General features: G+C 52.2%; 1 protein-coding gene and 1 long non-coding RNA gene across 12 annotated transcripts in view; one reads left to right on the forward strand and one right to left on the reverse strand.

The window, feature by feature from the left end:
- Positions 1–2,832: 2,832 nt before the first annotated feature.
- On the reverse strand, positions 2,833–5,783 carry LOC140912456 (uncharacterized). The gene is made up of 3 exons (XR_012159288.1): positions 5,678–5,783; positions 4,878–4,954; positions 2,833–3,573 (listed from the first exon to the last, which is right to left on the reverse strand). It is a non-coding gene; the product is annotated as an uncharacterized lncRNA (long non-coding RNA).
- A 3-nt stretch (positions 5,784–5,786) lies between these two features.
- STX3 (syntaxin 3) overlaps positions 5,787–24,260 on the forward strand; it is a 37,899-nt gene continuing 19,425 nt past the window's right edge. For 6 of the 11 annotated variants that reach the window (XM_073346881.1, XM_073346880.1, XM_073346877.1 and 3 more), the window contains exons 1-2: positions 5,790–6,109; positions 23,910–23,990. In XM_073346881.1, coding sequence (XP_073202982.1) covers positions 5,798–6,109; positions 23,910–23,990 — 393 coding nt within the window. In that variant the 5' untranslated portion in view covers positions 5,790–5,797. Of the gene's footprint in view, positions 6,110–23,909; positions 23,991–24,260 lie in introns of all 11 variants that reach the window. The other 5 variants (XM_073346871.1, XM_073346872.1, XM_073346873.1 and 2 more) reach the window with 3 other exon arrangements.

Raw genomic sequence — 24,260 nt, forward strand, 5'->3', positions numbered from 1 at the left:
CCCCTTCCAGGGGTCTAGTTTATTCAACCACCCATGAAACACGAATACGTGTCCTGCTTGTGTCTCTAGCTGTGGTGGGGGTGTGGAAGAGGAGGAAAGGACTGAGTCAGCCTTAGTCTGTTAATCCCAGTTATGCCCAATGTCCCTTATCAGAGAGGCCTTTATCACCCACAACCCTTTTCTGGTATCAGGGACCACTTGGCATGAGCTGGAGAAGGGTCTCTTCTCTTGGGTTAAGGTCCCCAGTGGAGGCTGAACCACAAGGACCCTTCCTCAGGACAGCACATAATTCCAGTTCTTCTCCTGTTGCCTGCTGGAATCGTCCATGGGAGCCAGGCTCCTCTGAGACTCAGCATTTGTAGTCCTTTCCTTCTGGAAACTCTCCCACCCAGGAGCAATCTCCCCCTGGGTTTCCTTTGCTGCTGAGCCCCAGTCACCACCTTCCCCTTGAGAAGCCTTCTCCATAGGAGCGTTCTCTTTCTGCTCTCTGGGGATCAATGCTTTCCTCGAGCCTCACTGTAGTGTAACTTCCTTTTTATCTTGCCCAGGTGTTTCCCTAGCTAATTAACTGCCTTCCAGTAACTCAGTGACTTAACTAATCGCAAGTGAACAGAGCATCGGAGGTAGGCTGAGCCCCTGACCTCGTCAGCTTCCCTCTGACAGTGCTGTTCCAGGTGACTGCCTATTCTGGGGGTGGGTCTTTCTCTCTCTGGTTTTGACTAGAAATTCCATCCTGGACCTGAGAATCCTTCCCAATGAAAGATGAATTGAAATTTGTTTTCAATGAGTTGAGATTTTCCAATGAAAACCCATTTAATAGAAAAACTCCTGACCAGCCCTTCCCTGAATCACTACTTGCTTTTGAAAATCTTGTCTGTCATCTGAAAAATGTTTCAATAATGACACGAGCTACAGGCAACTTCTTGCATAATTGTAACTGCATCCATGTGACACCAAAATTGAGTGTCTTTCCCCCCATTTTGTTGCTGGTGGCAAGTTACTTTTCCATCAAAGCTGTGTTTTTGACAATTCTTCCAACCATTCTGAATGCACTGCAGGAGTGTGTGCTTGTTTCTTACCTTGGAAATATCCGCAGTGAAAGTCGGGTCTTCCCTGTTTTTGTTGGAGAACTCCTTGGAAGACTCAGAAATGTGGATTGGGAGTTTTCTCAGGGTGTCTACACTACGGGCGCTACAATGCTATGGCGCCATAGTGTAGACACTTCCTACAGCAATGGGTGGGGATTTTCTGTTGATGTAGGTAATCCACCTCCCTGAGCGGCAGTAGCTAGGTTGATGGAAGCATTCTGCTGTCGACCAACCCGCATCTACAGCAAGGGTTAGATCAGCATAGTTATAGCACTTAAGGGTGTGAATTTTTATAGACCAGGCCTTAGCCTTTTACTTAGAGTTGGCCTACAATGAAAAGTTATATCAACATATTTACAATGATCAGCAATGTGAAAAAAACACACCCTTGACTCACATAGCTACACTGACAAAAGCCCCAGTGTAGAGGCAGCTATGTCGATGGAAGAGCACTTCCATCAACGTCACTAATACCATTTGGGGAGGTGGTTTTCCTACACCAACAGAAAAACTCCTATCAATGCAGGCTGCACCTACACTTGGGAGCTGGGCTGGCATAGTTATGATGGAGTTTCCCACCAAGTCTGACAGACGAGCCGCAATGACTTATTGTAGGTCTTGTATGTCATTTATTGTAGATCAAAGACCAGTTGTGGAACCTGCAATCCTGTCCGCGGATGCCACAGGTGAAGACAAATGTAGATATATGTGGGTTGCTTTTAGCTTTACACCTCACATGTCTCTCCTTGACTGCAGCAATCCATGAGCTCTCAAAGTGGCAGAACTGCCACCATTGGACCTTGTCATGAGCTAAGAGCTCCCCAGTGTTGAGGTCAACATTGCAAGATTGGAGGTTGACCCTGAGAGTGTCTTTGTAACATTTTCTTGCTCTGCCCCTAACACAAGTTCCAGTCTACAATTCTCTGTAAAAGGCCTTCGGTATTCTACTGGCAGACATATGGACCACACCATCCCAGCTGTGCTCTTACGATAAAAGCTTCAATGACTGTGATGTTGCAGCACTTAAGAACCTCAATGTTTGGTGTAGTAAGATGAGGCCCTGAAACATAAACTCTTGCATCAGAGGCCTGGTATGAAGCCTAAGGCCCGAACTAAAGTAATGGTCAAGACTTTGCTAACATAAAACAAAGTTCAGCTGTGAGCCAGAGGCAGGCCCTGCTCACAGAATCTGTGCTGATGGTGCAAAATTACACATACCTAACAGGTACTGGGCACTAGTTATGGAAACATGTGCCACGATGGTACCAGAACACTCCGGTACTAGCATATTCCCCACAGATAACAGGAACAGGCTGACCTATCCTAAGGACAGGGGCAGGAAGGTAATATGTTAGAGTTGTTTTGTGAGAGGCGGCACCCTAACACGTAGAGGGGCTGCACCTCTACGCGTCAGGAGTGATGTGTAACTTGTTTGTACCTGTGTATAAGAATCCCTCAGTGAATATCTTTGTCTGGCCTAGGGGGCAGTGGTAAATCCCGCCACTGACTGAGCCGGTCCACTGTCAGGGAGTACATATGTACTAGCAGAACTGTAGATATCTGATCCAGGGAGCTAGAGACTGTGTTTCATTTGGCAATAAGCCTGGCCGGATGCCTTCATACCTTATCAGAGTCTGTGGTCATTGGGGGTTCTCTCGGGGTCTGTTGTGTCAGCGATCTGCGGAGCTGGGGCAGCACACAGAGGGAACACATGCATGCAGCTGACTGTTGTCAACATTGAACAGAATAGAGCACCACACTTCTGACAACATTTGGAACCAAATCTTACCATTTTATTCCCATTATCCACCATAGACATCATAGGTGGAATTGGTCCAAGTATCTTAGATGGTGTTGATAAGAAGTCCACATATTGCAGCAGTAGAGGAGTGTGGTGATGACAATGGCACAGTTAACATCCATTTGTGTTTACAGTTTGACACTGTTTTTTCAGAAACAATGACGAAGATTTCTGAAGGTATCGCTGCTGCACCAATGTGCTTGGTAATGCTGTCGTCAGTCATTGCATCTTGTTAAACGACATTGCCTGTCAAAATTTGTCAACAACCTCATTGATGGCCACAAATGGAGTAGCTGCGGTACGACCTAGTCAAGTCTGGACCATGACTTCTGTCTTCTTTAGGCTGATAGTTAAGCCAAAACATTTTGTGGCAAACGCAAAGCAGTCAGTGAGCAACTGAATGTTCCTGGGCCAAAAAAGCACAATCATCGGTGAACAGCAGTTCATGAATAATTGTCTTCATAACTTTTGTCCTCACAGGCAGGCAATGCATATTCAAGATACCTCCATCTACACTGTACTGCACATAAATGCCACAATCAATGTCTCTGAACGCATCTGCTATAACAACTGCAAACATGATGCCAAATAGTGTTGGAGCAAGAACACAGCCATGTTTTACTCCATTGGTGACAACAAAGGGAGCTGAGAAGCAGTCTTGGTGAAGGACATGAACGTGCATTCCTGAATGGAAAGATTTAATAATGCTGACAAACTTACCAAGGCAACTGAACTTGTGGAGGACTGTCCACAGGCCATCTCAGTTTACAGAGTCAAAGGGCTTAGTAAGATGGGAAATGGGGAGCAGACAGAGCTCCTGACATGGGGAGGAAGTGGGTAAGGGGGTGCACATGAGAGCCCTTGCCATGGGAACCCTAGTATAGGGAAAGGAGGGAATGGGAGCACAGGGAACTGCTGGAGACTGGGAGAAAAAGGGAATGGGGACTATGAGGGGAAAGATGGCAATGGAGGAGCACACAGAGCCCCTGCCATTCAGACAATGGGGGCATGGAGGATATTGGACTGGGTGTTCACGGAAAGCCAATAGCATGGTAGAAAAATGGGGGATTCTGGTGTGGGAGGAGGGGGGTATGGGGGCACACAGAAACCCTAGCTGGGGGAGACTGGGGTGTTCAGGGAATCCCTGCAATAGAGGGGGATGGGAGGGTGGCATCCAGGGAGCTGTTGGGGAGAGTGGAGGGATGCAAGGAGCCCCTGGGGTGCAATAAGCTCAGCTGACACAAGCAACAACATGTGCAACCCCCTAGAAAAAACCTTTAGTCCCTAGGAAGAAGAATTTCTCTGGGGGCAGGCATCGCATAGGACCAGCCCTACACAGGCTTTCTTACAAGCCCTGGGGACAGAAGCGGGGCAGGGCAGAAGCATATTTCATATCTAATATACTTATATGGCCCCTACCACCCTAGTATCTGAACACATCGCGGACTTTAATGTATTGAATCTCACACACCTCTCTGAGGCAGGGCAGTGCTATTATCCCCATTGTATGGATGGGGAAAGTGAGCACAGAGTGACTGAATGACTTGCTCAAGGTCACACAAGAAGTCTGTAGCAGAGCAGAGAATTCAGTGTGGGTCTCCATTTAACACCCTAACCACGGGCCAAACCTGCCCAGCCTCAGTGCACAACTTTATGGCTGCTCTGGGTCACAGGGCTGCCATAACCCTGGGGTGCCTAAATTATGCTAGGAGCTATTCTGGCTCCTGACTGGCCCAGAACCAAGAGGGGCCCAAAAATTATTTAAAGTCATCTTTGCTTCCTCTTCCTTGGGCTGGGCTATGCAGTCCCTCACACAGTCTTAAGCATCTTGAATCAAAATAATTCCCTGTCTCAATCAGTTTTCACATTAGCCCTACTCTCCTCCTCCCTTTTTCTCCTTTCCACTTTCTTTATACATTACAGAAAAGTAAAGAAAGTCACACGCTCAATTTATTTTTTCCCTGCAGTTCACCACTAAGGATTCAAACCTGAAAGGTGCTGAGATCCTATGGCTTTCATAGGAGCTGGGGATCAGTCCCTCCCAGAATCAGGCTGTCAGCTGGACCTTTAAAGAAAAACTCAGTCATACACTTTGAATTGGAAACAAACAAACGCAACCCCAAATGCCAAGGTCCTGATCCTGCAATGAGCCCTGTGCAGGCAGAGCCAGGGAATCCATGGGGGCGCAGGGTTCGGATTGCCTGCCTGGAATCCCAATTTCCTTCCCTGCCTTAGCAACTGGCCTCTGAAATGATTAAACCGGAAGGAATTTTAACAGCTTTCTGATGGCATGTTTGTTCTGGGCCTTTCCCTCTGTGAAAGCAGACAAGGCACCTGGGGCACCAGGTGATCCCTGGTCAGTTTCAGCCTCAGTTTCTCAAGCCCTTGGTTGCAAAGGCTGGCTCTCTTAAAAATTCCCCTCCAAGTACAAGCCGAAAAGATGGCAGGAGAGGTTTCTCTGAGCTCTTTGGTTCTGATCAGGGCTGAGCTTGGGGCCCAGTCTGGCCTGACTGTGTCATAGAACCACAGAAGATCAGGGCTGGAAGAGACCTCAGGAGGTCAGCTAGTCCAACCCCCTGTCTCTTTTCTAGTTGTAGCTGGGTGGATCTCAGGTCATTAGAGAGACAGGCGGAGGGAAGTACTGGAATAGCTTTGACTGGCCCAACTTCTGCCAGAGAGACCAGAAAAAAAAAAAAAAAAAAGGAGGACTTGTGGCACCTTAGAGACCAACACATTTATTTGAGCATAAGCTTTCCTGAGCTACAGCTCACTTCATCGGCTACCTCACCCTTGTCTCTCTCCTGGCTCTTTAAGAGATTGTGGGGCAGCAGATTCTTGCACAGGTAAAGTGGGAGGCTCCCGTCTTCCCCCTCCTCCCCTCCCTGTCTTTCCTACCCCCTCCCTATGTATGTCATTGAGGATTAGCAGCTGGGGCCAGGCCAGGCCAGCGCAGCAGCGCCCGGGAATCCGCTGTGCACGGCCGCGCGCAGAGGCCGGGAGGCCAAAAATCAAGGAGGAGGGCACGGGTCTTGGCTTATTTTCCTCGGCTAATGAGCCTCCTACCCCCTCTCTAGCCTGGGCGGGGAGAAGGCGAAGAACCGTCCCCCGGGCCTCTGCGGGCGCGAGGACTTCCTGGAGCGAAGCCGGCCGCCCGGGGAGCCTGCACCTGCTGGGAGGAGCGGCGGGCACCATGAAGGATCGGCTGGAGCAGCTCAAAGCCGTGAGTCACTTGGGCGGCGGCGGAGAGGAGCCAGGCGGGGCCCGGGGCTCGATCCCTGCGCCCCGGGGCTGCAGGGGGAGGATGCTAATAACAAGACCGCTCCTGCAGCGCTGCGGGGGCTCGATGCCGTGGTGATGATGAGAGTGGGAAGCGCCAGGGGAAGGGGGCATTCGCTGGCACTTGTGGTTCCCCCCCACCCCGCCAGCTCCCTGGTACCTCCAGTATCTCCCCTCCCTCCCCAGCTCTCTGGTAGCTCCGGTCTCTCATCTCTCCTCCCTTCCCTTCCTCCCCCCCAGCTCTCTGGTATCTCCAATACCTCCCTACCTCCCTCCCCTCCCCCAGCTCTCTGGTATCTCCAATACCCCCCTCCCCCCCTCCCCTCCCCTAGCTCTCTGGTACCTCCAGTATCCCCCCCCCCCAGCTCTCTGGTACCTCCAGTATCTCCCTTCCCCCCCGCTCTCTGGTATCTCCCTTCCCCCCCCAGCTCTCTGGTACCTCCAATACCTCCCTTTCCCCCCCCCCCCCCAGCTCTCTGGTACCTCCAATACCTCCCTTTCCCCCCCCCCCCCCAGCTCTCTGGTACCTCCAATACCTCCCTTTCCCCCCCCCCCCAGCTCTCTGGTACCTCCAATACCTCCCTTTCCCCCCCCCCCCCAGCTCTCTGGTACCTCCAATACCTCCCTTCCTCCCCCCCCTCCCCCAGCTTTCTGGTATCTCCCTTCCTCCCCCCCAGCTCTCTGGTACCTCCAATATCTCCCTTCCTCCCCCCCCTCCCCCAGCTCTCTGGTATCTCCCTTCCCCTCCCCCAGCTCTCTGGTATCTCCCTTCCCCAGCCCTCTGGTACCTCCCTTCCCCCTCCCCCAGCTCTCTGGTATCTCCAATACCTTCCTGCCCCCCCCCCAGCTCTCTGGTATCTTCCTTCCCCCCCCAGCTCTCTGGTACCTCCAATATCTCCCTTCCTCCCCCCCTCTCCCCCAGCTCTCTGGTACCTCCAATATCTCCCTCCCCCCCCCAGCTCTCTGGTATCTCCCTTCCTCCCCCCCCCAGCTCTCTGGTATCTCCAATACCTCCCTTCCTCCCCCCCCCTCCCCCAGCTCTCTGGTACCTCCAATACCTCCCTTCCTCCCCCCCCCTCCCCCAGCTCTCTGGTACCTCCAATACCTCCCTTTCCCCCCCCCCCCAGCTCTCTGGTACCTCCAATACCTCCCTTCCCCCCCCCCCCCCCCAGCTCTCTGGTACCTCCAATACCTCCCTTTCCCCCCCCCCCCAGCTCTCTGGTACCTCCAATACCTCCCTTTCCCCCCCCCCCCAGCTCTCTGGTACCTCCAATACCTCCCTTCCTCCCCCCCCTCCCCCAGCTTTCTGGTATCTCCCTTCCTCCCCCCCAGCTCTCTGGTACCTCCAATATCTCCCTTCCTCCCCCCCCTCCCCCAGCTCTCTGGTATCTCCCTTCCCCTCCCCCAGCTCTCTGGTATCTCCCTTCCCCTTCCCCAGCCCTCTGGTATCTCCCTTCCCCAGCCCTCTGGTACCTCCCTTCCCCCTCCCCCAGCTCTCTGGTATCTCCAATACCTTCCTGCCCCCCCCCCAGCTCTCTGGTATCTTCCTTCCCCCCCCAGCTCTCTGGTACCTCCAATATCTCCCTTCCTCCCCCCCTCTCCCCCAGCTCTCTGGTACCTCCAATATCTCCCTCCCCCCCCCAGCTCTCTGGTATCTCCCTTCCTCCCCCCCCCAGCTCTCTGGTATCTCCAATACCTCCCTTCCTCCCCCCCCCTCCCCCAGCTCTCTGGTACCTCCAATACCTCCCTTCCTCCCCCCCCCTCCCCCAGCTCTCTGGTACCTCCAATACCTCCCTTCCTCCCCCCCCCTCCCCCAGCTCTCTGGTACCTCCAATACCTCCCTTCCTCCCCCCCCCTCCCCCAGCTCTCTGGTACCTCCAATACCTCCCTTCCTCCCCCCCCCTCCCCCAGCTCTCTGGTACCTCCAATACCTCCCTTCCTCCCCCCCCCTCCCCCAGCTCTCTGGTACCTCCAATACCTCCCTTCCTCCCCCCCCCTCCCCCAGCTCTCTGGTACCTCCAATACCTCCCTTCCTCCCCCCCCCTCCCCAGCTCTCTGGTACCTCCAGTGTCTCCCTTCCTCCCCCCCTCTCCCCCAGCTCTCTGGTACCTCCAGTATCTCCGCCCCTCACCCCCCCCCCCCAGCCACCAGCTCTCTGGTGGCTCCAGGATCTCTCCCCCCCGCCCGGCCCCATCTCCCTGGTCTCTCCAGTATCTCCACAAAAACAAGGAGGAGTCCGGTGGCACCTTAAAGACTAACAGATTTGTTTGGGCATAAGTTTTCATAGGTAAAAAGCCCACTTCTTCAGATGCACAGAGAAGTGGGGGTTTTACCATGCATCTGAAGAAGTGGGCTTTTTACCTATGAAAACTTATGCCCAAATAAATCTGTTAGTCTTTAAGGTGCCACTGGACTCTGCATTGTTTTTGTGGATACAGACTAACATGGCTACCCCTCTGATACCTAGTAGCCCCACAATCAGCTCCCCCCCACCCTCACATCTCCCTAGTCTCTCCAGCCCCCCGCCCCCCAACACCCTAGTCTCTCTAGTATCTCCCCCATCCCTCAGCTCTACAATCGGCCTCCCCATCTCCCTGGTCTCTCCTATGTAAAGCTGGGGGCGGGGGGAATAATCAAGCTCCATCTAGGGAGTTATTGTTTGCCTCTCTCTCCACAGTGAAAGAGGTTGGGGTGGGGGGGGGTCGAGCAATGGCTATATGTTGCAAATTGGGGGGCAGCCCCCCCACCCCAGGGATAAGAGGTGTTTGATGCTCCTAGGTTGGGAGGGGAAGGAGGAGAGTGTCTGAATGAGGTGTCCCGAGGGCTGAGCAGGTTGATGCTGAGGTTGAGGTTCTTTTGCTTTCTGAGAACAGGTGGTGGTGGGGGTCCAGGGTTCAGAGGGGGCCTGCTGGCCAGGGGCCCTTGTTCCTCTATCTGGGGGGGAGGAAGGGGGGCTAGGAGGGTCAGCTGAGGAAGGGGGGGGGATGGACTGAAGAGATTTGGGGGATGGAGGCCATTTCAGTCCCCCTCCCATCCCCCCCACTTGTATTTGGATGAGTCGAGCTGGCAACTTCCTCCTTTTTTCCACCCATTGCTCTGCCTGTCCGTTAACGGCCTTACCCGCAGCAGGACCTGGCGATAACATTACCCGCAGGGTCACACCCATTATTGCTCTGGCACTTTGCTCTGTGACTATCTGAGCTTCCTTCCCCTGCATCACAGGGACACCTTGCTTACTGATCACAGGGTGGTTAGCGCCAGGGCCTGGGGCTATTCTCGGGAGGGTTGCTTGGGAACACTGGCTCTGGTGTTAGTTTCTTTAGTGTGTGGGGTTGCTTTTGAGCACCAGGGGCTGTGCACAATGTGCTGCTATTGTAGGGTCGTTTGTGAACTGCATGTGCTGCGTAACGCGCTATCTCAGAGTGCTTCCAACCACCCCCCCGGGGCTACGCACCCACCTTTCTGTTCTATGATGTTGTACGAACTCCCAGGGACTGCAGGCTGGCCTCGTGATGGTAGGGACACCCAAGGGAGCCGCATGCGCGTGCTGCCTCGTGGATTGTAGGGTCACCCAAGAGAGCTGTGTATGTTCCCTTGGTGGCGTCACTGGTGTCAGCAGGCAGGTCGCCAGGGCAAGGCCGCCTGCTGGCACGGGGTCAGACTCTCACAGCTTTCATGCCTGGAAGCACTGGCTAAACGTGTATCAGACAAAGGGGCTGAATGCAGAGAATAAAAGGCCGAAACAAATGGGGGCCTGGTGTCTGTGAGGCTCCTGGGTTAGGCGGTCCCCTTACGCCCTCCTTCTCCCCGCCTGTTTTACCCCAACCCAGCTGTAATGCAGGATCTGCCCTGCTGGTAGCGCATGGCAGCAGCTAGCAGAGCCGGGTGGGCGCAGCATGTCTGTAGTACCCTGTCTGCAGCTTCTTTGCTTCAGGGGGGCTCTGGGGGTTTTTGGTCAGAGGTGTCAGAGAAATCTATAATGCTGTGGAAGTGGGTCTAGCTCCCACCCTGGAGTGTGTCACCTTTAAGGGAGCAGGTATTCGGAGGACCAAACCATCCCTGTTCTGATCCCATCGCCTGGGGCAGCAACATCTGGTGCCCATATTCTCCTGAAAGCCTGGTGATATCCCACTATACCAGGCTGAGATGTGGGGATTAGAGGGAGTGTGGACGAGGGGTCAGAGCATGGCCTAGACATCTGGAGCTCTGCTGCTGACTCGCTGTGTGACTTTGCTGAGTCACTCCCCCACCTCCCATGCTCGGTTTCCCAATCTGTGAATAGGGTTAATGATGGTGGGCTGTGGAACGGCCATGTACTTTCGGGTGTTTGCTACAAAAAGAGGAGTAGGGTCTCTTGTTCTGGTGAGAGCCTGGGGGAGCAGCAAGGTCAGCCCTGAGGCTGGAGGCAGGGGGAGTGCTCAGTAGTTGCCCCTCCCTGAAGCTGAATGAGCAGCGCTGTTCTCTATAGAGAACCATTCCCTGATGAGCACGAGGGAAGGGGATGAAAGTTGCTGCGGGGCATGAGGAAGCGGCAAAGGATGGGCAGGAATCTGCAGGGCTCTGAGGGGAAGCGTGAGAGACAACCCAACCCCTCTCTGCCCAGGGCGTCCTAGGGGCAACGCCACCCCAGCCTTGGGGCCCTGCAGGGAAATCCATGTGCCTTGTTTGAACTGCACCAACGATGGGAGACCCTGGGGGGAGATCCAAACCATCACTAAAGATGGCTCTCTCATTGGGGAATAGCGGGCTGTGCCAGAAAACAGAGCCCCGGAGAGAAACCAGCATCTCCTGAGTAAAATGCTCACCCTAAGGATTGCATCAGGCTTGTCACATTAACAGCTTCCCCCCCCATTCCCCCCCCCAAAATCTTGGCCTATCCAGAAAGGAGAGGCCTCTCCCAATCAGATTGATCTCTTCTCCTAGAGCCCGAAGGGTTAAACTTTTTTGCCTGGCTTCCCCTAGGGGGAATAAAGGCCTCTCCTGGTCTTGAAGTGTCCCTCCAGGACACCAGGGGTTAAACTCTCCCTTTCACCATCACCCCAGTGACGATCAGGGCTGGCTGGAAAACAAAATTCCTTTCTGCAAAAAGGGAGAGGTTTGGAGATTTATTTTCTGCATAGGAATTAAAGAGATCTCATGAGACAGAGAGCATCTGTGTCCCCACAATAACCCGGTGGTTCGGGCACTCATAAAGGATGTAAGAGACCTGGGTTCAAGATCCTGCCCTGAATCGGGAGAGAGGGCCTTGAACCTGCGACTCCTGCATCACAGATGGGCTATTCTGGAGTCTCTCTCTGCTTTGGGGGGTTGATCTCCGCAGTACAGGAGCGGGGACAGGCATCCTCTGAGCTCTCCTCATTCTGCCGGTCCATGGCAGTGTTGATTCATTTGCTGTCCCTGTTGGTGGTTGGGAGAGAAGGGGGTGGGGCAGAGTGACAGGGATTTAGCTGGGATTACAGAACCATCAGCTAGGGGAAGAGGAGATAAAACGCTTGGGAGAGAGAAGGGGATTAATTTTATTTTTATTCCTTGGAGGGTTGGAGTCCTGACTGGAAGTGAGAGTGGGAGGGCAGGTGAAGAGAGGGGATCTGGATGGGTAGCAGGGCCGTCCCCTCTTGGGAAATGATCCAGTCCCGCCCTGGGGGGGTTTACCAGGGTCTGAGTGGGATATGGCACATCGGGACAGTTCCCCACCCCTTGGATACAATCCCAGATCTGTCTTGGCATGGGGACCTTGTCAGGGTGTGACCAGTGGGGCACAAGGAGCAGGCTGGTCACTGTGGCATTCTCATGACCTGCTCTTTGTAGCCTGGGAGGGCAGTGGGACAACTAGCATATTTCCCATAGTTGCTCCCCTGTTGTTTGTGCCACATGATGTGTCTCCTTGGTAGACACCTTCTTGAGGCGTTGAGCTCCATCTGAGAGGCACTGTGTTGGCAGGGGGATGGGTCTGTTCCAGGGGTTTCCGCTCTTGGGGGTCTGAGTAGGGGTTTTGGGTCCGTCTCTCTGTGGATCAGAGCACAGACAGGCCCTATAAGGCCTGGTTTAATCACCAACCAATTGCTCAGCTGCCTTCCTCCTCCAGAGGGAACAGGCTGGAGGTTCACTGGTTATGCTTGGCCTGCTCTAGCTGGAGCAAAGTTCAGCCTCCTAGATGATGAGCATAGCAGTAAAGATCTGAGCAGAGCTGTGTTACTGCCCCCACCCCCAAAGGTCCTGTGGAGAGCAGAGCATGTCCCAGGCTGGAGGTTACGATGCCATGGTGCCAGCCGTCAAACAGGGGCCAATCTGGCAGTGGCCTTGGGCTAATGCAGGAATAGTAGCCTCAGTACCTTCCTCCAATGACTCTGCAGCCCTCTGAGGAAATCAACCATGATAGTTATTGCAGAATAGCTCCCCACTATTCTGTTCCTGAATAGAGTGCTCACAGGGGGAGTGACTGTGCAATAGCATGGCCTAGTGAGCAGAGCACTGCGACTCAGGAGACCTGGTTTCTAGTCCCAGCTTTGCCACTGGCCAGCTGGGTGACCGTGGGCAAATCACTTCCCCAAGCTGTAAAATGGGGATAATGATCCTGCCCTCTTTGCAAAGTGCTTTGCGACCTACAGGTGAAAAGTTTCGGATAAGAGCTAGGGCTGATGATTATTTTATCTGTGGTATTTCCCAGGTAGGGAAGCCCTTAGGGAGTTGACACTCTACAGTTAACATCCTGATGTGCACAATTTTACCAGGATGTCTCTGGGCTTATGGCCAGAAACGATTCGCTAAGCCAGTCGCTCGTTCAGTACAGTGGCACTGACCAAACCTAATGTAACTTTGAGGTCTCCGTTCCTGGATGGTATTCCAGCAGTGGGAGGGGATCAGCCCTGCGGGGGGGGACGAGACGACAGACTGCGAGAGGGATGATGCTAGGCCATGTTTCTGGCAGCAGAGGATCCTGTGGGAAGCTTCCTTTTATCCACACCTGGCTAATTGTTTTGGATGACGTTGGTGCCCATTACATTGAGGACACTTTGTGGGCACTCAGCTCTGCAGTAGGCAGGGATCTCTTGGGCGTGGGTAGAGTTTAGATGGGCTCTGGTCAAATATCTGAGAGAACAGCTCTGCCGCTAGCAGAGAATCAAATGGATCCAAGTCACTTGACAAATAAAACACTACTAAAAAACCAGCCGTCGGTTACCATGCTGCACCGGGCAGCCACTTGGAGCGAAGAGCCTCATAATCGGGAAGCTGCTTGCAGTGCATCCCAGCAGCTTTATTGAACCTGCTGCTATTAGTACTATTTATCTGTATTACCGCGGTCCTTGGGAGACCTGCTCACGGAGCAGGACCTGTTGTGCTAGGTGCTGTAAAAATACAGAACAAAACGACAGTCCCTGCCCCAGGTCACTTGTCTTCTCTGTATGGGAGAAGAGACAACAGATGGGCACAGCCAGGGAAGTACAAGAAAACAATGAGAAAGTATTGGTCAGTGGGATGGGCAGTGGTCTGCGCACATCAATGATCTGAGCGTGGTCAGGTTTTCATGGGCATCGCAGCAAAGGAGAGTTTTGAAGAGGGCTCTGACTGGGGATGATGAGGTGGAGCTGGAGATGTTTTATGAGGAGCGTCTCCCAAGCATGAGGGGCAGTCTGAGAGAAAGCTCAGAGGTGCCTGTTTGAAATTATAACTGTGGGTGGTGGAAGCTGGTCCAAGGGGCCAATTGCAGGTGAGCATCAACAGCTTGATAGCGAATGAGGGATGAGAGGTCGGATGGGGATTGACCGCAAAGGGCCTTGGAAGTGAAGACAAGCAGCTTATGTTTGATGTGATAGAGAAGGGGGAGCCAGAGGAGGGATGCAAAGAGAGGAGGTCAGCGACAGGCTAAGAAAATGATCTTTGCACAACAATACTGTATATTCTTATGTGCAAGGAGGTGGGCTCTTTCTGTTGGCAATCTGCATATACATCTGTAGCTCTTTTTAATATAGCTTTTCCATAACACTTGTAACTCCATAGCAAAGGGAGGCTAGAACACAGAACTGCAGACTCCAAACTCCTCCTCCCCCCCTCCCCCCCCAGTTGGCTAAGTGAGGTCCTCGGTATAACAAGTAGTACACTTTCCTGCCTTCTGCTGTGGAGATTTAAGAAGGAAGCAGAGCTTTTTGGGTGATGCCTACAACAGATGGGGTCAGGTTCTTGCTGGTTTGATGGCTGGAGGGGTCAGAAAATTGAGGGGAGAGGAAAATGTTAAATAGGCCAGGGGAGTGGGGCAAGGCGGGAGGGCAGCAGCTGTCCGTCTGTGCTGTTTGTTACCTGTGGAGACAGCGTCTGTTTGAGTCATGTGTCGTCCTGTTGGGCCTTGGGTCTCTGTAATGGCTACAGGATCAGCCATGGAGACCCACCAACTGTTGGATAACCAGAGAGAAACCCAGAGCAGGTATTCCTGGGGCAGCCTTTGGGGGCTAAGGTCATCCCTGGGGTAACACCCTGGGATGAACATGGACCTTGGTAGAGCACTGGTGGTGATGTTGTGGTGGGGATGGTGTATGAACAGAGGCCAGTGCCTTTGCCCTGGTGAGGGACACTAAGAACTTAGGGCCAGATCCTTAATGGTATTGAGGTGCCTAACTCCCACGGAAACCAACTGGGTTTTAGTACTTCATGATCTCAGGGTAACCCCGTCGCACCATCCTTTCCTTCACCAGTGTTCTCCACGGTGCCCACAGTGGGCGGCTGCAAAGTGGCCAATGAATGGCCCAACCTTCGGCTGGGTTTCCCTGGCAGGTGGAGCTAGTCCTTGGTGCTGGGGACCCTGCCCAGTCTCAGATCCTCCACTCAGCTCCCAACATATGGCTGCAATTTTTCTTCCTTCAGAACGTAACACATGACTAAGCTTCTCTCGCTCCCTGTTAATGACAACAACATACACCCTGGATGCCACTCCTGAGGTTTTCATGATCTTCTCTATGGCAGGAACTAGCTCCAGATGTCTGTCTTGCTTATCTCTTTTGACTGGGTTTTTTTGTTTTAAAATCTACTCTTGAATTCTTCCCTCCTGCGCCAAACATTATTCTTTTGGTTTTGTGGTACCCAGCAGTGTGCTGGTGTAAACCACCCTGCTTTGAGCCAAGAGCAGGCGTCGAACCTAGGACTCTGAGGGTAGAAGCATGAACCTCCACCATTAGAGCTGAAGGAGTAAGTACCTTGGCTGGCACTTGTTGCGGATGTGTTAACCGCATATGTGGTATAGCCACTAGGGGCAGACATTCACCTATCTTATAACATTGGCTTAGTGAAACCACTGCTAGAGGATTCTGGTATTTTCATTAACAAGGGGAAAACACATCTTAGTTTTTGACACTCTCATGTCAAAGACTGTGTGTGTGTGTGTGTGTGTGTGTGTGCTTACAGAAGGAAGGGGTGAAGGAGTGGGGAATGTTCCCATTTCAACCCAAACTTAGGGAATCCTAGAATATCAGGGTTGGAAGGGACCTCAGGAGGTCATCTAGTCCAACCCCCTGCTCAAAGTAGGACCAATCCCCATTTTTGCCCCAGATCCCCTAAATGGCCCCCTCAAGGATTGAACTCACAACCCTGGGTTTAGCAGGCCAATGCTCAAACCACTGAGCAATCCCATTTTTGTTTTTTCTGGAAATGATTCTACTTTGTTCCTTGGGTGGGGGTGGGGGGAAACCTGAGTGTCTCACCTGAATAGCTTAGGGTCTGAAGCCCTTGTACTGGCTTTGGAGCAATCCTTCTCCAGAAAATGTTCTGGAAATAGCTGGCACAAGGTGATATCTGGTGTGTTCCAAAGGCAGAATAATGTGTTTTCCCCAAGTGTCTCTGTGAGCCCTGGGGACACACAGGTAGGGGGCAGGATCTAGTGATGCCATAGAGACCGAGGTCATCTCAATCTCCCCTTCTGCTGGTGATAGGATTTTAACTGGAGGTTCCCCCAGAATCCCCTCCATCACATTACTCTGCTGGGCTCTTTACAGAACAAACAGAAAAATGGTCACGGCCATGAGGCATTAGCAATCAAACTCCAGGCTCTGCAATAGGATCTAGGAAAGCAGAACTCAAGCTGGGGTGGATCTAGAGCCTCAAAGGTATTTAGGTGCCCAACTCCCATTGATTTCAGTGGGAGTTAGGTGCTTAAATACCGTTAAGGATCTGCGCCTAGGACTCTGCGCAGGCTTAAAAGAAGAGAAGAAGGATGGTCTGGGCTGGGAACTGGAGACCCAGAGTCAGTTCTCGGCTTCCCCAGACCTTGGGCAAGTCATTTGCACTCTGTGCTACAGTTCTGCCTCTGGAACAAACCTCACAGGGGTGCTGGGAGGTTAAAGAGGTAAGTCCCTTAGATTAAGGTCAGCTATGTGGTTCCTTTGGGGGATCATAGAATATCAGGGTTGGAAGGGACCTCAGGAGGTCATCTAGTCCAACACCCTGCTCAAAGCAGGACCAATCCCCAACTAAATCATCCCAGCCAGGGCTTTGTCAAGCCTCACCTTAAAAACTTCTAAGGAAGGAGATTCCACCACCTCCCTAGATAATGCATTCCAGTGTTTCACCACCCTCCTGGTGAAAAAGTTTTTCTTAATATCCAACCTAAACCTCCCCCGCTGGAACTTGAGACCATTACTCCTCATTCTGTCATCAGCTACCAATGAGAACAGTCTAGATCCATCCTCTTTGGAACCCCCTTTCAGGTAGTTGAAAGCAGCTATCGAATCCCCCCTCGTTCTTCTCTTCCGCAGACTAAACAATCCCAGTTCCCTCAGCCTCTCCTCATAAGTCATGTGTTCCATGTCCCCTAATCATTTTTGTTGCCCTCTGCTGGACGTTTTCCAATTTTTCCACATCCTTCTTGTAGTGTGGGGCCCAAAACTGGACACAGTACTCCAGATGAGGCCTCTCCAGTGTTGAATAGAGGGGAACGATCACATCCCTCTATCTGCTGGCAAAGCCCCTACTTATACATCCCAAAATGCCATTGGCCTTCTTGGCAACAAGGGCACACTGTTGACTCATATTCAGCTTCTCATCCACTGTAACCCCTAGGGATCAGGGCCTAACTGTAACTGTGACCTGATGAGTGGTGTTAACAAGGAGATACAACAATAAGCTCTTGGGGTGACTCAGTTTAGGTCGGTGCCAATCCTTCTCTGCAAGGGATGTCCCCTCAAACTGGCTGTTAGAACAGCAACTGCAGGAAGGAGTTGGGGAGATACGGAGATCCAGCTGCATTTCCTGTTAAAACTGCCCCCTCTCTTCTTAGCAGCATGCAGGACTCTCACAGCTACAGATGTTTCTTGTTTTCAGGCAGTTGCTTAAATGGTCTCCCTTTGTATTACACAGTGTTGTTGCAGCTGGGTGGGACCCAGAATACTGGAGAGAGAAGGTGGGTGAGGTAATAGCTTTTATTGGGCCAACTTCTGTTGGTGAGAGAGACAAGCTTCCCAGAGCTCTTCGAAAGCTTCTCTCTCATCAACAGAAGTTGGCCCAATAAAACATTATCTCACCTATGTTATCTCCCTCTTTGTATTGGCAGGGCTAGGTGCAACACAGATCGCTGTCTCTTGTCTGAATTTATCAGCATTCCTCAGTTCTGCCCTGCAGCAGGCACCGCTATCCCAGTGCTGGGCTCCCCATACACAGCTCTGCTGGTGCCCCTCAACCCCAACCCATGGCCCACTGCTATCCCAGCCCTGGGCTCCCCTTGTGCTGGTTACCCTGCTATCCCAGCCCTGGGCTCCCCACACCAATCAATGCCTCTCCTCCCCAGTCAATGCCCATCTGTTCCAACCCACTGCTGCCTGCTATCCCAGCCCCAGGCTCCTCCCACAGCTCTGCTGGTGCCCCTCAATCCTAGCCTGCAGCCCCCTGCTAGCCCAGTCATTCTTCCCTCCACCCTACCCCAGCTCTGCAGATGCCCCTGAATCCTGACTCCTTGCCCTGCTCCGTTAGGGAGTCGTCTGAGAAGTGGCTGTTCCCTGGTTTCGAGTGACTCCGCGCAAGGATCAGCCCCAAACCAGCAGCTGGGTTTTTACCCCTCATGCCTATCCCCTGCCTTTCCTCTCCGCTCCTCAACATGGTGTCAGGCTGGAGGGCTCCCCCGCTGCACCCTTCTTTCTCTGGCTCTGCAGAGCACCTTGGGAGGGTGTAATGCAATTAAACAAGGAATCCAGCCATCTGGTCCTGGTTTTCGTCAGGCCCTGTGGGAAGGAGGGCGATGGTCATCTGTCCCTTAAACCAAGAGCTAAGGGTGGTGATGGGTGTACGGGGGAGTTGGTGGGCGGCACCGAGTTGCCCTTTAAATGGGGGAAGTGGCAGAACCAATTGGCAATGGGATGAATCTCTGTGTGTGGCTTAGGGAAGCAGCTGTCCCTTCAGATCCAGTGGGAGGGTCACCCACATGGGGAACCTGTCTTGGGAAGTCGCTGTCCCTTTAAAGCAGGAAGAGCTGGGCTGAGGGGCCCCAGGCGAAGCCAGTAGGGGTACATGGGTGAGGGACAGCTTGTGCGTGCTCCTGAGCAGGCAGCCCCCCTCTCCTCACCAGCAATCCATTAATACCTTTGCTGTGTGTGTCTGGAACCAGATGTGAGATTAGCTCTGCTGCTCAGGAATGCAGATGGCTAAACAGCCTTTTCCCATGTGCACGAAACACCCCTCTTAGGCACCTTGCCTGCTGAGCCTCCAAAGACCCCTCCTCTGGGCCAGGAACCCTCCCCCTTCTGCAGAGTCCTTTCCCCAGCATCTCACGCTTCCCCTGCGGCAACCGAACAGGGTTTGTTTGAAACCTCTTGGAAGCTGCAGGGAGCGCACAGCTCCGGGGCTCGAGGATGTGGGAGAGAGCAGGAGCCTCTTACTTCTAGGTCACTGAATCCTATCTAGCCCCAGGTCAAGAGTGACTAGAAACTGCTAGAATCAGAGACATTCCAGCTGGAAAATGCCAGCTAAAATGTGGCAGGAAGGGCTTTGTCCACTGGGCCCATCTCGACCTTTCCTAGCGCTCGGCTCCGTCTAATTTTAGATGTCCCGAGAGTCAGGGCTCCCATCATTCCCCTTGGGAATCAATTTCAGAGTCCCTTATCAGGGAGGCTCTCTGACATTCATTCCCAATGTTCCTTTTCTTGCTTTCATCCCCTTAGATCTAGTTATGATTCCTCTCTCTCTCACTGGCATTTACATCCTTCAGATGTTTACAGCCTGTTCACCATCACCGTGCCTTCCACATCTCATAGTCAAGCTGTATGTAACACCACACCCTTGTGTGTGATGGGTGTATCAGCTGAGGGGATTGAGCCTGGGTCCTGGATCTTCACACATGCACCTCTGGGCATCTGAGCCAAAAGATCCACCTCTGTTAGCCAAGGCTGTAGCAAAGTGGGTGCGTGTTACATGTACATATTCGTGTCTCAATCTTTCCTTGTTGCGCCGCACCTCCAGCTCCCTGAACATCTGTAAAGTGAAGATACAAGGGGGTTGTGCAGGGCTCAGATACTACAGCGATGAGAGCTAGGTTGCTACTGCTGCAGTTTTTAAGAATTAATACTGTGGCTCCTTCTGTTGATGGCCTGGTCAGACATCCTTGACCACTGGCTGATGGCTGCTAAGGATCCCCTCTTTGCACCATCCTCGCAGGTCACCTGGGTTATACAGATGACCTGGGACAGATGGAGGGGAGTTGTCATCCTACTGTGAAGCCTCAAGTCCTGTGCTCTGGCTGTGGTAGAGGCTCAGAAAGCTTTCTTCTCTGACTCCACCCCAGGCCCCAGCCAATGGTTGACATCCAGGTAAATCTGAGCCACCTCCTCTTGGATCCGGGGTCAACAGCAGCAACTGCCCTCCAGTGCAAGGAAACACTCAGAATGGACAGATTGGTGGTAGCGTAGCCACATCAGGAGACAAGCGCAGCATTTGGTTGCATTCGAGCCGGTTTTCCTCCCTCCGGCTCTGGCAGAGCAGCATCCTATAACCTGTGAGGTGGCCCCGTCTCTGTCACATGCAGCAAAAACAACTGGGGATCTACTGGGGGTCATTAATGGCACGGGTCATCTGTGCTTCTGTGGAAGAGGACAAGGAGCCATATTCCCATAAACTGGGAGCAAGGCTGTTGCTTAGTAAAACACCTTTACTCCTTAAGCTTTTTTTTATGGGAGTATGGGGAGAGGGGACTATTGAGAAGAAGTGCCAGAATTGCTATGGTGATGTGGTGGAGGGTTCAGACTGCTTTGTGGCCTCTTGGTCTGGTTTGTTGGCCTAGAGACACTCTGAGGCAAGCACAAATTTCCCTGATTGGTTCCTTGACGATGGACAGAGATGAGGCATTCATAGGATCGTAGGACTGGAAGGGACCTTGAGAGGTCATATAGTCCAGTCCCCTGCACTCATGGCAGGACTAACTATTATCTAGACCATCCCTGATGGGTTTGTCTAACTGTCTTTTAAAAATCCCCAATGAGTGAGATTCTACAACCTCCCTAGGCAATTTATTCCAGTGCTTAATTACCCTGACTGTTAGGAAGTTTTTCCTAATGTCCAACCTAAACCTCCCTTGCTGCAATTTAAGCCCATTGCTTCTTGTCCAATCCTCAAGAGATTAACAAGAATAACTTTTCTCCCTCCTCCTTGAAGCAACCTTTTAGGTACTTGAAAACTGTTATCATGTCCTCACAGGTCATGTTTTCTAGACCTTTAAATGTTTTTATTGCTCTTTTCTGGACTCTCTCCAATTTGTTCACAACTTTCCTGAAGTGTGGCACCCAGAACTAGAGTACTATCAGTACGGAGTAGAATGGAAGAATTGCTTCTTGTGTTTTGCTTACAATACTCCTGCTAGTATATCCCAGAATGATGTTTGCTTGTTTTGCAACAGGGTTACATCTTTGACTCATATTTAGCTTATGGTCCACTATGACCCCCAGATCCCTTTCCACAGTACTCCTTCCTAGGCAGTCATTTCCCATTTTGTATGTGTGCAACTGATTGTTCCTTCCTAAATGGAGTACTTTGCATTTGTCCTTATTGAATTTCATTCTATTTACTTCAGACTGTTTCTCCAGTTTGTCCAGATCATTTTGAATTTTAATCCTATCCTCCAAAGCACTTGCAATCCTTCCCAGTTTGGTATCATCCACATAGAGGGTACTGTCTATGCCATTATCTAAATCATTGATGAAAATATTGAACAGAACCAGACCCAGAACTTATCCCTGCAGGACCCCACTCGATATGCCCTTCCATCTTGACTGTGAACCACTGATAATTACTCTCCGGGAATGGTTTTCCAACCAGTTATGCACTACCTTATAGTAGCTCCATCTAGGTTGTATTTCCCTAGTTTCATGTTGATCCCTGTGGAGCTGGGTCTTCCCTCCCCCACAGACCGCAGCCAGCATTGGTGGAGTTGTTTGGATGGCTGTTTCTTCCTCTTGGGGAGATCTCAGAGGGTGATACTGAAGGCTCCCTCACGTGTGGTTCCTCTTGCTCCACACATTGGGAAGGCTGCTAGGAAGGACTGCTATATTTTAGGTTGCTGTCATTGTGCTGATGACCCTCTCCTCTGCGGCTCAGCAGGCTCCAATCATGTTGGCTCTAACTTCCCAGTGCCTGGCTGAGATGGCTAACGCTTAGTCTGGGCAAGCTGAAAGTGATGCTGGTTGCTGGTGAAAGGAACCATCTAGAGAACTTACAGGGGAGATAGTCTCACTCTGTACTGCACTGCTCTGCAAGTGAGATTCACACCCTATAGAGTCTTGGGTGGCAGGAGTGCCTTCAACCTCTGCATTTGGCTAGGACTCTGCAAACTGCCCTCTCTGATGTGGAGCTCCCTGCAGTCAGTGATGCCTTGGGAACCTCTCTCTGATCACTGCACTGAGCACAACCTGGAGCTGTCTTTGGAGGCCATGTGTGAGCTTCAGCTAGGGCAGAAAGGCAGTTGCTCATTTAGTGAGCAATGCAGATGGTACAGGGTGTATCCCCTGCTCTGTGTAGATGATGCTAGCTTTTGACCTGCCTCCAGGTGCAATTCAAGGGGTTGACTTTGATCTCCAACCCTGTATGCTGTGGATCCTGGCTGAGTGAGAGAGCTCCTTTGCTGATACTTTGTGTCAGCAGCTGAGATCAGAGGGCTGTTTCTGCTGATGGTACCTAGATATGCATGTAAGGGGTACTTGAGGCAGATCCTGGGGTGGGGTGGGTTATCCCATCATGCATTGCCCCACATCAGTCATTTGGTGCATGTTGCAAAGCTATTTACATTAGTGCATAGTGGGTGTAATAGACCAATGGATCTGAGTGGAAGAGCTGGATTCTGTTCTCATTAACATCAGAGTGAGTTTGGAATAACTGCAGTGATTTCATTGGTGTTACCCGGGATTTTCCCTGGTGGAAATTGATTGGAAGCAGCATGGCTGGCTACGTAAGCAGCAGGACACGGGAAAGCCAGATGCTTTCAGCAGGCACTGGACATTTGCTTAGCCAAAACAGACTGACTTTGTTGACCTCCAGAGAGTGTCCTAAGGCCAGTGTGCTTGTAACCTGGGCTCGCTCCTGAGATGGGCTGACAGAGCAGGTAGGGCTGAAGGCAGGTGGTTTAGCTGACGTTGTGATGATGTGAAGGGCTGTTGCATCATTGCTGTGGGCTGGGAGAAAACACTGTCTTAACCGTAAAATAATCCTATTTCTGCTCTGAATGGGAGGGGAGTGTGGTGAGGGCCACTTCCCCCCAGGGAAATTTAAAATAGGGGCCAGACCCCTTCACTATGAACCCTGCCTTTTTACTAGCTACCCACAATACATCTTCTACCTCCTCCACTCCCTCTTTACCATCCCACCCCAAATTCCTGGTGCCTCTTCACCACATCCCCATTAGCAGCAGTAACCGTTTCCACAAAGCTCCTGGACTTCTGCGTCCCCAAGTGTGGCTGGGGCTGCTGAGCTGGGATTTGGATCGCAGTCCCACCAGGGTAAATCGGGAGTGTCTCCAATGAAGTCATGCAATTACTCCAGATTAATCCCATGTGCCTGGCACTGAGTCGCCTTCTGATGGCTGGTATTTTTAGTAGCCCATATGAGATGAGTTGGTCTTTCCTCTGACTTGTCCCTAGACGACAAAGTATAAAACCAGTGGCCTCCACTAGCACTAGCTGGCTCCCTTGTCATCGGTCTCAGCAGAGATCCCACAAATTGATAGGTCATGGAGGCTGAGCTCCCCACTTCCCCTAAGTGGGGTCCCTCTAGATCTGGGCTGAGGCACGCTGGCGGTGAATGGTGTGGGGAAAGTCTGCAGAGCCACCACTCATGATGCACCGGTTGTGGGAAGGAACCAAAGATAGCTGTCTCCAGGGGGTCAGTCTGGGACCCAGTCCCAACACAGATGTTACAGAAAAGCCCCCTGATGTTTGAATACTTGTAGCAGCCGCCGCAGGAGGAAGAGAGGGAAGCATCTCCAGGAAGGATGATCCTTCACTTTAGATTAGTTTGATGGATCCCAATCTTTTCCAGGCCAGGACCCACCCTCCTCATTGTTCTGAGTGAGGGTGACTCCCAGAGTCGCATGCCTGGCTTCCCAATGGTGCTGCATTGGCATGGTGGCTGCTGGGTGTAGGGAGTGGAAATCGGGGCACTGGTGAGATGGCCTTTTGCACCCAGGGGGTAGGCCGTGAGGGGTTTCTCCTATGTGCCGGGAAACCTGGTGTGGGTGTGCGGGCTCTGGGTAGGTCCCCTAACCCTCTCACTGGCCTTGCCCTCCCTTACAGAAGCAGGACCAGGATGACGATGCCGACGATGTGGAGATCGCTATCGAGAACGCGGGGTTCATGGATGAGTTCTTCTCCGAGGTGAGGAGGAGGCATGGCCCTGGGATGGGTCTCTGCCTCATTTACGTTGACAGTGTCCCTTCTCCGGGGGGAGGGAGCAAGGCGGGCTGGCAGAGCTCCTTTGCCTGGGGAGCTCTTGGGGCTAGAGATCCCCTCTCCTTTGAACAACTGTGGTTCAGTGGATAGGGCACAGATCTGGGTGCTTCTCCCAGATCGGCCACTGGCTGGCTTGGTGACCTTGGGCAAATCGTTTCCCCTCCCACCCTTTGTCTGTCTTGCCTATTTAGACTG

The sequence above is a fragment of the Lepidochelys kempii genome, chromosome 6 (genome assembly GCF_965140265.1).
Source record: "Lepidochelys kempii isolate rLepKem1 chromosome 6, rLepKem1.hap2, whole genome shotgun sequence".
In the NCBI taxonomy this organism is placed as follows: domain Eukaryota; kingdom Metazoa; phylum Chordata; order Testudines; family Cheloniidae; genus Lepidochelys; species Lepidochelys kempii.